The sequence below is a fragment of the Staurois parvus genome, unplaced genomic scaffold (assembly GCF_062004578.1).
Source record: "Staurois parvus isolate SC_StPar_1 unplaced genomic scaffold, SC_StPar_1.0 ptg000556l, whole genome shotgun sequence".
Taxonomy (NCBI): Eukaryota; Metazoa; Chordata; class Amphibia; order Anura; family Ranidae; genus Staurois; species Staurois parvus.
Window position 1 is genome coordinate 2,860,033 of NW_028318352.1, and position 13,362 is coordinate 2,873,394.

Sequence of the window (13,362 nt, forward strand, 5' to 3'; positions counted from 1 at the left end):
AAGTATGCTTTTTCCTCATGGTCACCTGCTGGATGAAGGCATTCAAGAATGGTGCATGCAAGCATTTTCCCTCAAAGTGTAGCCTCTTGATTTGCTTCTTGCAGAGAAGTTCCACTGACCGACATTTGAGCCACAGAATCCTTCTCGTGTGGACAGACACTGTGCACACCTGGGAAAGCTGCCTTGTAGTGTCTTCCATGGCTTCCACTGAGAAACTTGGGGCTCTGAGAAAATTTTCCAGAAACTGCCAAATGACAGGATCCCCTGCTACTAATTCTTTGGAACAAAGCATATGGTTTGCCCACACCTTGAAGACTGGCAAACTCCCACCGCAACTACTATAGGCAACAGAACCCATCCCACCATTGAAAACAACGCCTTAAAGAGGGTCCTTTAACCAGATAACCTTTTATCTGTGGCATCGTTAAAGACGTGGACCTCATGCACTGGGACTGTCAGGGTCTTATTCAAGTAGGAAATGGCCAGGTCAATAGCCAGAGAACCCTATCTTCTTTGGTAGAATTCTTCTTCCTTGGTTTACTGTTGATCAAAACGCTTTAGAGGAAAAAAACACCTTTTCCGGGTAAGCCCAATCAGCATATGTCACCACAAGCAAGTGTGCCCCAGAAAAGACTTGAGAGCTGCCAAAAAGGGAAGTGGGTTACAGCAGTGGTAACTTAAGGTTAGCGTGCACCACATATGCCAAGATGACCACCATGGTCTGTGTCTGACACAGCACTGAACCCTGAGATTGTTACAGGGAAGACTTCAATGGAATTTGATTCTCAACAGCTTCCAACTCTCTCTCATCTTGAAGAGGTTTCTCTGATTCTTCGTTTTCCCACAAAAGGAGAGGAAGGGAAGACGAATGCCCACACATGCATCCCGAAAACAGCTGCAAAAAATTCCTCCTTTGATACAAAGGAACCAGAGAATTGCTTCCCTGAGATGGTGGAAATATGGGTAGGGATTCAGAGATAATCTGACCTTTAGGGGAGGCCACTACAGGGTGAATTGCGCAGGGGGCCCACCCTCCCCGACAAAGCCCACCAAATCATCCCTCCCCCATTTTTCAGCTCCTGTGATACCATAGCTGGCTGAGGATTGTAGGCCTTTGAAACCCAATATTGAGTGGCCACCCAGTTCAGAGGAGTGCCAGCACAAGCAAAAACACCTATGTAGCAGTCACCCACAATAAATACATGTCCCAGATACTTCCTGGACTCTTGGAATTGATGTGCTGTAGGCTGCTGCACAGGGGCTGCGTCAGAGTAGCTGAATTGCTGAGCTGGTCTTGCGGTGGGAGCCTGAAAATGCACATGTTACTGTGCCCCGGATACTGGCAAAACTAGGCACAGCCATCACCTAAGGACACTAGCTAAAAAACTAAGACTTAGCTGAGCTGGAAGAGATTATGTCTGGGAGGGGAATTCCTGACTTTTATGGCCAGTGTCCATTCACCTGAAGGTTGCACCATAACCCAAACAGTCATGAATACGAACAGCCCTGTAGTGCATGATTAAGAAACATACTTTCTGAAACTATGAAATGAAAGTAAATGTGAAAATCTATAAAATTAAATATTACCTTAGAACATCTGATGTTGTTTTTGAATCCAAAGGGTGAGGCACACGCTGTGAAGTGCGTGCAGGAATGAGGTCATCACTCTGAGACACAGAGATGTGATGATGTAGAGAGGCCTGTAAGAATTTGGAGAGAGCTATTAGCAAGAGCCTAAGCTGATGTTCAGTTCAATGCACAGGTAGCTGACAGATTTTTACCTTCAAAAATAAGGGACACTGGTTTTGAGCCTGTGGACATGATGACCAAAACCACTCTGGCAGGTTTTCAGCTTTGGCTGTTGACACATAATAACCCAATGCCAATGGTTGTTGCTTCAATTCCTCTGGTGTCTCTCTGGAGAGGAGCCTTTCACCTTGGCTCTGAAAGAAAAAAAAAAAAAAGCACACTACAAGTGAGCACATTCCATCTGAACAACCTTAACGTAGAACTATCCAATCTGCACTTTTTAACTTCCAGTGTATACCGAACATGGTATCTACAGTTGGATAAAAGCCTCGTTTACACTTGCTATGCCCAATGAAGAGCTTTCTACAGTTCGATTGCTCTTCAGAAGGCATTTGACAAGCAATGAGGAGGAATTTTATCCATGTTTGACTCCTTAAACCCTGTGCCAGCAAGCCACAACTGCATGTATCCAACCACAAAATTGGAGATAATTTTTGCAGCACCCCAAACCATCGCAATCACAGCATATGAACATCCCACATTGATGCTTTAGCAGCGTAAGGGTGAGTGGTCAGAGATGGTAAATGTGTGGTGATCCACATTTTTACTGCCTTAAACAGCTTCCCCTTAAGCACCAACTGCAAGTGTAAATGAGGCGTAAATGCTAACACTAGGTATCATTTCTCACTTAGCATGGACAGGTAGATAAATTAGACCAGGTACTCGCCAGAACACCTCCATACAACTAATCAAGTTCTTTTATTCAGACACTAAAGGGTCAGTAATCGCAAACCAATGTTTTGGGACCACCTGAGAAGAATGAATCCAGTGGGGTCCTGACATGTTGGTTTGTGATGAATGACTCTTTGACGTATGGATGTGTGCTGGGTGCCTTTTTGCTTAATTATATCTGATGGTGTCATTCATTTCCTGACTTCAGCACACATTAAGAAACGGAAGGGCATTGACCAGTTTGATGTGTAATTGACATACACATAAGGAAATGTTGATAATATGGCTTGCTGCTCTTTAAAATACTTTTAGCACAGAGGAAAATTTTAAATGACTTTGGTTCTCAGGGAACTCCTGCTAATAGGAGTTTTGACTTACCTGTAAATTCTGTATCTTAGAGAACAGGACAGGACGGGACACAGGCTAGATATTTTTATAGACCCTGGGTTCATAGCTGCTTTCAGGTGATTGGACAAAAGCAAAAGCTTTGCTGGGCACGTCGCCAGGCGTACTCCTATAACCCTTCCCCACTCCATGAGTCCTCAGTTTTTTAGCAAGAAATGCAGAGTAGCACAGGAACATAGGAGGGAGGAGTGTGGGTCCTGAACTGTAATTCAAGATACAAATTTACAGGTAAGTCAAAACTCCTATCATCTTAGCCGTAACGTACAGGACACAGGTTGGATATTCCGTGACCTTGGAACATCCCCAAGCAATGAATCACGGAAGTTGATAAAAAGGAGGCAAATAGAAGAGTACCAATAGGTCCAACAAAACTATCAAGGCTCAAAGACCCCACTGAAAGAACCTTGTGGCTGAAGGCTGCATTCACAAAAGTCTGTAAAAATTGGAGAAAACCTGGAGAAAACTTATGAACAGAAGACCAGGTGGTGGGCCTTACAAAGCTAAACAACTGATTTTTGATGTCAGAAAGCTCCTACCAATTTGGTGGAGTGAGCACACATAGGTACAGGAGGTACCTAATCTTTGAAAGCATAATCCCTCGCAATGAGTTCACTCAGCAACAGTGGAATTAAAAGCAGGGTGTCATTTACAAGACCCTCTCAGCAATACAAAGAGATTGTATTTTTTTCATATAGAGGCCATGGCTGTCAGATAGACCCTGACAGCTCTGCCCACAGTTAGACAATGGAGAGCAATTTATCTGGAGTGTTTTGGAGCAGGGCACAAAGGAAGGAAGGACAATGAAAAGTTGATACCACCTTAAGCCGTAGCCATACAAGGAGCACAATTTTGCCAATTCAGCAGGAATAGACCAAATTTCAATTCCTGTATGGGCAGGGAGGTTGTGCAGAAGTTGATCTATCATTCAATCTGTTGGATTTTCCCTGCTTGACCAACACTGCTGGCAATAGCCTCCCCGCTGTCAGAATACAAAAGCTCAGCAGGGAGTATTCCTCCATTCACATGAAATGTGAGGATGGGGGAATAGTAATTTTTTCATTAAATCCGCTGGTTTAACAAGCAAAAAAAAAAAATAGCCCTCTGTGGGCTTTTTTAAGTAGAAGGGAGGGTCTTGTGAAGAATCAGGAAAGGCACTTTACAAAGACGAGATGCTAATTCAAAAACACATCTGACAGATGTAAAAGCCACCAAGATGGCCAAACTAAGAAGGAAGCACTGAGTGCTGTACTGGGGTTTGATTCAGGAGACACCTTGAATAAAATTTCTAACAAAGGAAAGTAAAGCCAAAGGTTTCTAAAATAGCATGGACAAGTCCTAAAGCTGTCCCTTAAAAGTACAATAAAATCTGGTCAAGTTCTGATTGTAGGAATGTCAGAATATGTAGGACAGAGTAATTTCTGGGGTTGAAAAGCCTGTGTCCACAACAGGTGAATAGGTTCTGCAGCATATTTTGCGAAGTGACTTTTCTGACTTTTGAGTAAGGTGAGAATAAGAGAATCAGAGATATCGCTGTCCTTGAAGACCCGGATTTCAACAGCCATGAAATTAAAGTCAGTGACTGAAAAAGATGGCACAGGGCCTCAAGACAGCAAGTCTGGCCTTTTTAAAAGAAGCCAGGGGTTGACTCCTGGAAGTTGAGTTTACCTATATTGTCCACTCTTCGAAGAGCAGAGATTTCTGGACAGTGGTTCTCTGCCCAAAAAAAAAATCAAACTTCCTTCCCATAAAAATGCTTGACTCCTGGTATCCCCCATGATGACAGTTATAGGCCACTGCTGTAGCATTGTCTGATTTCATCCTGATCAGGTCTCCCTGAAAAAGAGGGGCCCAGCAACACAGAGATAATTTTATTGCCGAGTTCCAGGAAATTGTCAGGGAACTTTGATCTGTGACAAAATAGAACATGCCTGTGAGGACTGCATCTTTTGATATCACTCTCCATGAATATGGACTTTCCCGTTTCCAAAGGATGGGTTGGACATCCACCAATTCAGAGTGCTCCCCGCTTGACTGGAGAGAGGCACAGGAAGATCAAGAAGAGATGTGTGTTTGACAGAAAAACAGAATGTTGTGTTGAGGCGGCCTTGAGTGGAACAGATAGAAAGAAAAAAAAAAAACAGTCTTGAATGAGGCTACCATACGGCCCAATTCCTCCATGGAGAACCAAACTGATGGATGTCTTTTTGCTCCTAAGGTCCAAACATGTGATCCTTGGAAGGCAAGTTTGCAAGCTGGAATGTAAACATTACCCTGGGCTGTGTCTAGAATGAGACCTACGTATTCTAGATAAAGAAAGGCAGGAGAGCTGGCCTACAGAATCTGGATAGCTCTTTGGATGTCTGCAGAAAATGTAAAAAGGAGATTATTCCTTCTGAAGTTTTTAACAGGGTGAGCAGGGGCACTTTGTGAATACTCTGGGAGCAGAGGATAGGCTGAATAATGATGTTAACAGATTGGAAGTGTTTGTCTCCCTCTGCGAAGCACAGAGAGTGCAGATGAGGTGGGTAAATGAGAATGTGTAGACAGGCATCTTGTCTACTGACGCTAGATATTCCTCTTGTCTCAGGGAGGCAATTACTGACCTTGCGAAACTTTGGAACATGTTACTTCTTAATGGATTTTAGGTCCAGAATAAGACGAATACTCCTTTTGGGCCTTCGTACTGTGAACAGGTTTTGAATAGAATGTTTTGAACCTGTCCTCTAGAGGTGCTCTTGTTTACAGAAGGCAAAAACACCTGAGAAGAGGCTTATTGGAATCATCTCTTATGAAAGAATGTGACCAATTGTGACCAATCTTGTACATGAACTCTATGAACTCGTCAAGTGCGTCACCAAAGAGACATCCTCTCTCAAAAGGCTTACGAGTGAGGCATCTTTTACAGGCAGCTTCAGCCATCCAGGCTTTTAGCCATAAGACTGTGTACATAGACAGAAATGGGAGTCTTTCTAGCAATTTGTGTCACAACTTCTTCTCAAGCAGCAACATAGAAAAGTCGGACAGAAGGCAGTGCATGTAAGTGTTTCAGCCAGAACTCCTGGTATACAGCATTCTGTTATTTGTCAAACTGCAGCTAATTGGACTAGGGCGATAAACAGAAATTTCATCAATTGCAATGGACCTGCAAGAGCTAGGAGAGCCTTTAAGAGGGTCTCAAATTTTCTGGCTGCAGAATCTCTAAATTAAGGAACATCTTGTATAGGGTTGTAAGATATTTCTTTAACTCTTTTTACACTGGATATACAGTAGCTCAGCAATGATTCTAGGAGGATTGAAAGCCTTTTAAGAAGTATCCCCATTATCAAACTACCCATTCTATTTGTTCATGTCTTTTTAGACTTTACAGGTCTCTCAGTACTTAGAGGGGGCATGGTGAAATGGAGGAGAATCAAATGTAATTAAGCCAACACTTTTGTATACAGCAGAAGAGAGCAAGTATACAAAGGCAAGCCATAGTATCAGATGTATGGGGGTGGAAAATCTTCTGCAGCCTTCTCTAGCACAATTCCCAGGTCTGCTTCATTCTCCATTTATACCATTTCTAGGGTAGTTAGATCCACTTCGTAGTCAGAAAAGATAGGGATGGAGAAGAATACTGGCACTTTTGAGCTCTGGACCATGATGGCTGTATAAGGTTGTTAGTTTTTCTGACCAAGGCAGATTTCTCTGCAACTATGACACTTTCAGACAGGTTCCTTTTTGCTTGCCTGACATACAGCTAGAATTATATATGTGCAGTGCTAATCAATAAATAATGGTAACATATAATATAAATGTCCCCAATGATAAGACAAAAAACCCGTGACAGTTTTTATAATGAATATAAAGTGATATGCAGCTTCCAGTCCAGTGGTGGTGCTCCCTGCAGGAAGGTAAAAAATGCGCACTAACCAAAAGCATAATAGAATTACGCAGTGTATAAATCATGCGGGTCCACCTCACTGGTCTAGGTCCGGACTGGAACTCAGGGTGGGTTCTCCTTCAAGCTGGTATGGATAAATAGCCCTCAGTGGGTATGGATGGATCCAGTAGGCCAGAGGTCCCCTTTAAGGGATGGGTGGGTGAAGATTCCTGAATTACAGGTGCTTCCCTCTCTGGGCCTGGTGGGCTGGTAACTGGATCACAGCAGAGCTCTGAAAATAGCAAAGTTCCTTTCCTCACTAAGCCAGGTACTGCACTCGAGGGGGAGGCAGAAAGCACAGCACACACTGCCCCTTCCTTTGCTCAGCTATTGAGCGGTCTGACAGACTTGCTGTAGGGGGCACTCAGCAGGGGGTAGGAGACAGGACCGCCGGCAGGGACCCAAAAAGAACAGGATCGGAGATGATTTGTGCAAAACCATTGCACAAAGCAGGCAAGTAGAACATGTTTTCATTATTTAGAGAAAAAAAAATACAACGTTTAGAATCACTTTTAAAGATCAGAGGTAGCTAATTTGTTAAACAGAAATTCCAAATTCCTCAAGGAGCCCCTAACAATCTTTAAAGCAACCCTAGGGTCCCAGAACCCTGGTTAGAAAGTTGACTCTAGCCTATCACTGGTTTACAAAGACATTGCACATCAAAACGTGAAATAGAAACATAAAATGGTAAAAGGCAAACTTGTCCATCAAGTCAATGAGATACATTTTTTTTTTCAGCAATCTCTTAAGCCGATCACAGATTATTCGAATCGGGACCAGCCGAGATTCTCACCATCTATGGGCAGGCTGATTGTACCCAATTCAATTATTGTATGACTTGAGTACAAGCAGCTAGTCGGATTTTTCATGTGATTATTGCCAGCTGCTATAGCTGCTAGCAATCACTGTGTTCTTGCAGGGATGGCTCCCCCACCCCTGGGCCCCCTAAAAGTGCGAATCAAAGAGTGCATGGTCAAAGGATACTGTAAAAAGATCGCAAGGGGCCAAATCCTGACCCACTGAGAAGGAGTGGGGATGAACATCCGGAGCCAGCATTAGGCAATATAAACTTTCCAGGTGTAATGATAAATCTTCTGAGAGGCAGACTTGTGTGCCTTCAACATTGTAGGGAGCACTGAACCTGACAAACTGCTATCTCTCAAAACCCCCCATCCTATCCATCATCACCAACAACTCCACTATCATTCCCGCCCCGCAAGCCAAAGTCCTTGGCGTCATTCTTGACTCGAACCTCTCCTTCCAACCTCACGTCAAATCACTTACAAACACATGCAGGCTCCACCTCCGCAACATTGCCAAGATACGTACCTTCCTCACCCCTGACACCACCAAACTTCTGGTACACTCCCTCATCATCTCACGCCTTGACTACTGCAATTCTCTTCTCACCGGCCTACCCAAGTGCAGGCTCTCCCCGCTCCAGACCATCCTGAACTCAGCGGCTAGACTCATCCACCTAACTACCCGCTCCACCTCTGCCACCCCCCTCTGCCTCTCCCTCCACTGGCTCCCGATTGCCCAACGCATAAACTTTAAACTTCTAACCCTGACCTACAAAGCCGTTCACAACACTGCCCCTGACTACCTCACCAACCTGATCCCCAAGTACCGCCCTACCCGTACCCTTCGCTCCTCACAGGACCTCCTTCTATCCTGCTCCCTGGTCTCCTCCTCCCATGCACGACTGCAAGACTTCTCCAGGTCCTCCCCCATCCTCTGGAACTCACTGCCCCAATCCATCAGACTGTCTGTTACACCTTTTGGTCCTCATTGTGGACCTTTATTATTTCACCTTTCCCTTCACTCCCATATTCCTTCCATTTACGGATTATGTTATGGTGTATTATCTATTGTCTTCTCATCTCATTATTTGCTTTGGAATGTCTGTGGCATTATTGTGATTAGCGCAACATCAATTTTCTGTTTGATGAAAGTGAGATTGTTCTTTTTGGGTCTAGGGGCTACACACAGTTTGTCAGATTACCCCCAAACACTGAATTCAAGCCACAGTACACTGTGAAGACAGTGAAGCATTGTGGGGCAAGCATTTGTCCTATATTCAGATCAAGTTGCAGAATCACCAGGGCCATGGTCAACACAGGTGGCAGTGCTGAGCTGGCAATAGTAAATATAGTGTGGGCGACGGATTCTGCCTGATGGTCTGTAGCAACCTTAAAGGAGTAATACTCTTCCACCAGTATTATAGTTGCTTTGTTCAACCTAGAGATGGGAGGATCCAACACAGGAGGAGATGTCCATTTCTTTAGAAGGACCTACCCAAAGAGTTAAAGTACCACAAAGCACTTCAGAACCATAAAAGGCTGCTGTGGGCTTTGTCAATAATGCTTGCAAATACATTTATCAAAATATGCAGGGTAAGAAAAACCTTAGGTTTGTGCGTATCAAAGGCGTTAGCCACCTCATTGGCAGCGCTAGAGGTCCTCAATGTTTAATGTCTCTTGCATGGAGGTAATTGGTGCAATCACCAGCGCCTTTTTTGTGACCAACAACAGAATACTCATCCTTGCTAAGGAATAAGGGACTGCATCATCAGGACCCACAGAGTGCAGGGCCTGTGGTGGCAGAGCCCAAGCACCTGAAGTTGAGGACGATGGCAGGAGATGCTCTTTGCATACGTTGCGCCCTAACACTACCTCCACCCAGGACACAAATGACTCAAGGACTACCAACAGTGCATCTAAAGGCATAGAAGACTCAGAGGAAACACTGCCTCCATGAGGGGACCATGAGCAGCTGCACTGTCCACTGAGGCAGCATGGAGGAGTACACCTGCCTTCCAGAGTCCAGGGAATAGATTCAGACACTAAAAAAAAAAAAACGACAAGAAAATGCCCACCGCCAAACTGCTACAAGAAAATGGCTGCCATGCAATCCCCAGCCTGGCTCCCATGCATGTTTACGGGAAGGTCACCCTGCCAATCCACCCAAAAATAATCGACAGACCCCAGGAAAAATGGCTACCGGCTAATCACACCAAATATGGCTGCTGTGGCCCTGGGTGAATGGCAGCCACAATGTGGTCTGCACAGACTCCCCATGCCCTGTCCTGGAGGTAGAGCCCCCCCACTGGGGCCCAGGAATGCCCAATACCATCCCAAAAGGGTAACCAGGCCAGATCAGCAGCAGGAACAGACAGGGAACACCTAAAGCCAGGTGGTGAGGTGAGGAGAGGATCCCACAAGGCCAACCACCCCTGGGAATACAGGATGGGGCTGTCATAGCTGACCCAGTGTGGATCTAGATTATCAAGCTTTTTGCCCAACCCAGCTGTTAATTGAAGATCTCCAAAGGAAAGAATTCCCAGAAAAAAAAAACAAAAACATAAAAATGGGGAAAAAAAGGCTACAGAACCACAGGTCCTAGCAGGGAACTACTAGTTCCTTACTCTAGGCAGAAAACACTGACTTGCCTATAGCAGGGAGGGAGTTTTATACCAGCTAGGACTGCTCAAAGGCGGTGATATGTTCTTTTCTGCCTAATGTCCCACTCCTCTAGGTGGCGATATAAAACTCTATGGTCGAAGAATAAAAGATGCGTCTGTCAATGAACATAAGAGAAAAAAACTTTTCCATTTTGATAGTGACAGCAAAAGACCATATGAAAGGTAGACCTACCTGTCACTCATATTAGCCAGCAGAGCTGTACTGCTGCATTAGTTGGTTTGGTTGGCATCCCCTAAATACATTGATTTGATTGATAAATGGACTTCTGAACAAGCAAATGTTCCCTATTGTCATGGAAGTTTTGTTTATTACACTGCATGTACTTCACACCTAAATAAAAAATGACCCTATGTCTATAAACACCTTTTTAAAAGAACCAAAAAGATACACTTCTGGAAAAAGGGATTTTTCCTGATACTATTCTAATAAATATGTCTGCTGTAGTCTGATACTTTACATCAGAGTTACCAGATGCATAAAGCCTGGCAGAGCATACTTTACATGTATAGTGGGTTCAGAATAATAGAACATCTTAGTGTGAAAAATACATATGAACCTGCATCTGGTTCTGGTTGAGGACACCGATTACAGATATGACAGTTAATAAGCCTTCAATTAAAAGTATTCTACCCCTTGCCCACAATCTATAACATGCATCACACTACTTAATCCACTAAAAAAACCTTTAAATTTGAATTTCAATTCATTTCCTTTTATAATGGTGCAGGACAGCTGGATACAGGTAATGCTTGGAGTTATAACAACAGCAGTAAAACTTGAGAGCTTGGCAAAGAATAACCAGACCAATTCAGTGTTCCTTAATCCCATACTCACCCGACTGTGCTGGAAATGTGATCCAGCACCAATTCCTGTGGGAGAACCTGGAGAGGAGTTGGGGGGAGAGTGTAAATTCCCCTGAATCAGTATTCCTAGGTCATTTTCCATATCAGGCATATCCGGAAAGGCCAGGTCAAACATGTCATCTAAAAACGAGAGAAGAAAAAGGAGTTCACAAATGAGCAATAGTACAATATTATTATAATAATAATAATATTGGGACTAGTTTGTCAGATAACCCCCAAACACTGAATTCAAGCCATAGTACACTGTAAAGACTGTGAAGCATGGTGGCGCAAGCATCATGATATGGGGATGTTTCTCATACTATGGTGGTGGCCCTATTTATCACATACCAGGGATCATGGATCACTTTGAATACATCAAAATACCTAAAGAGGTCATGCTGCCTTATGATGAAGAGGAAACACTCTTGAATTGGGTGTTTCAACAAGACAACAACCCCAAACACACTAGTAAGTAAGTAGCATCTTGGTTCCAGACCTATAAGATTAACGGTACGGAGTGGCCAGCCCAATCCCTGCAACATATTCCAATAGGAAACTTGCGGGGTGACATAAAAAATGCTGTTTCTGAGGTAAAACCTAAAAATACAGAGGAATTGTGGAATGTAGTCCAATCATCCTGGGCTGGAATACCTGTTCACAGGTGTCAGAAGTTGGTTGACTCCATGCAACACAGATGTGAAGCAGTTTTCAGAAAGTGGTTATACAACTAAATATTAGTGATTCACAGGAAAGCTAAATCTTCAAGCATTTTCAGTTTATACTGTAAATGTTTGAGTTTGTAAATAAAATGCAGATAATGCTATTTTTTTGATCAGCCTAATATTCCTTTCTCTTCACTTTCTGTAAAGTAGTAACAAATTTGAAACATTTTTCTTCATGTTTTGATTTAGAATAGACTGCGCAGTATTCCCAATGCATTTGCGTGTATGGAAATAAAAGCGGTTATAAGGATTTTGAGCTTTACTCACTTTTTAAAACACACTGCTATTATTTTGAACACAACTGTACATAGTTGGCAAGGTTGAATAAAGACACCAGTCCATCGAATTCAACTTGTGTGGGGGTGTGTGTGTATGTGTTCATGTCAAAAACACTGCCCATATCCCTGTATACTGTGTTCATCAAGATAGCGTCCGTTTATTTGGTAAAGCTATCAATGCTTCCTGCTGACACCACCAATTGTGGAAGAGTTCCACATCCTTACCACTCTGACAGTGAAAAATCCCCTACACAGTTTAAGGCTAAACAGCTTCTCCTCCAATTTAATTGAGTGGCCATGTCTCTTCTTACACTCCCTGAGACTGAATAGTTTATTCCCTATGCTAGAATCATCATTAGGATATTTGTGTATTGCTATCATATCTCCTCTCAAGTATCTATTCTCCAGGGAGAATATGTTTAATGTTTGTAGTCGTTCCTTGTAATCCCCATATTAACTTTGTTGTCCTTCCCTGGACTCTCTCCCCCTCACAGCTCCCCCTCCTGAGGTCTGGTGATCAGAACTGGACAGCATACTCTAGATGTGGCTGAACCAGAGTTTTGTAAAGTGGCAGGATTATAGTTTTAGCTCTTGGGTAAATTCTCTTTTTAATAATGCTAATATGTTGCAAGCTTTGCTTGCACTGCATGCCATTACTGAGCCTGTCATCTACCAGGACTCCCAGGTTCTTTTCCATCCTGGATTTCCCAGAGGTTCTCCCCTTAGCGAGTAATTTGCATTCATATTTTTAGCCCCCTAGTGCATTACTTTACATTTTTCAACATTAAACCTCATTTGCCCTGTACTTGCCCACGTCATTATTTTAATGAGGTCTTCTTGTAAAGTTTCTATATATTGATGTGAAGTTATTGCCCTAATGAGCTTTGTATCATCAGCAAACACTGAAATTGAGCTATTTATACCAACCTCTATATCATCTATGAAGAAATTAAATGGAATTGGTCCCAGGACAGAGCCTTGTGGTGCACCCCTTACCACTTCAGACCAGTCTGAATACTCACTATTTATCACTGCTGACAGGGCTTTTATCTACACCTGGTATTCCTTCTGGGTTTGCAGGCTTCAGCCGTTTCAATAGTTGAGCCACTATGACATCACTACCACGCATGTGCACAGAAGCCACGGCAGTGGCACAGCGCATTGACAGAGACAGCATGTCTTCCCATCAGAGCACAGAGAATGGACCAGTGATGCCACCGGCTG

At 43.5% G+C, this 13,362-nt stretch overlaps 1 protein-coding gene across 3 annotated transcripts in view; it reads right to left on the reverse strand.

The window, feature by feature from the left end:
- The window catches only part of MED13L (mediator complex subunit 13L), a 202,644-nt gene that overhangs the window by 8,492 nt on the left and 180,790 nt on the right, over positions 1–13,362 (reverse strand). For all 3 annotated transcript variants that reach the window (XM_089691237.1, XM_089691236.1, XM_089691235.1), the window contains exons 28-30: positions 11,128–11,276; positions 1,782–1,943; positions 1,588–1,700 (exon numbers count right to left, since the gene is read on the reverse strand). In XM_089691237.1, the coding sequence (XP_089547363.1) occupies positions 1,588–1,700; positions 1,782–1,943; positions 11,128–11,276 (424 nt within the window). The remainder of the gene's footprint in view (positions 1–1,587; positions 1,701–1,781; positions 1,944–11,127; positions 11,277–13,362) is intronic.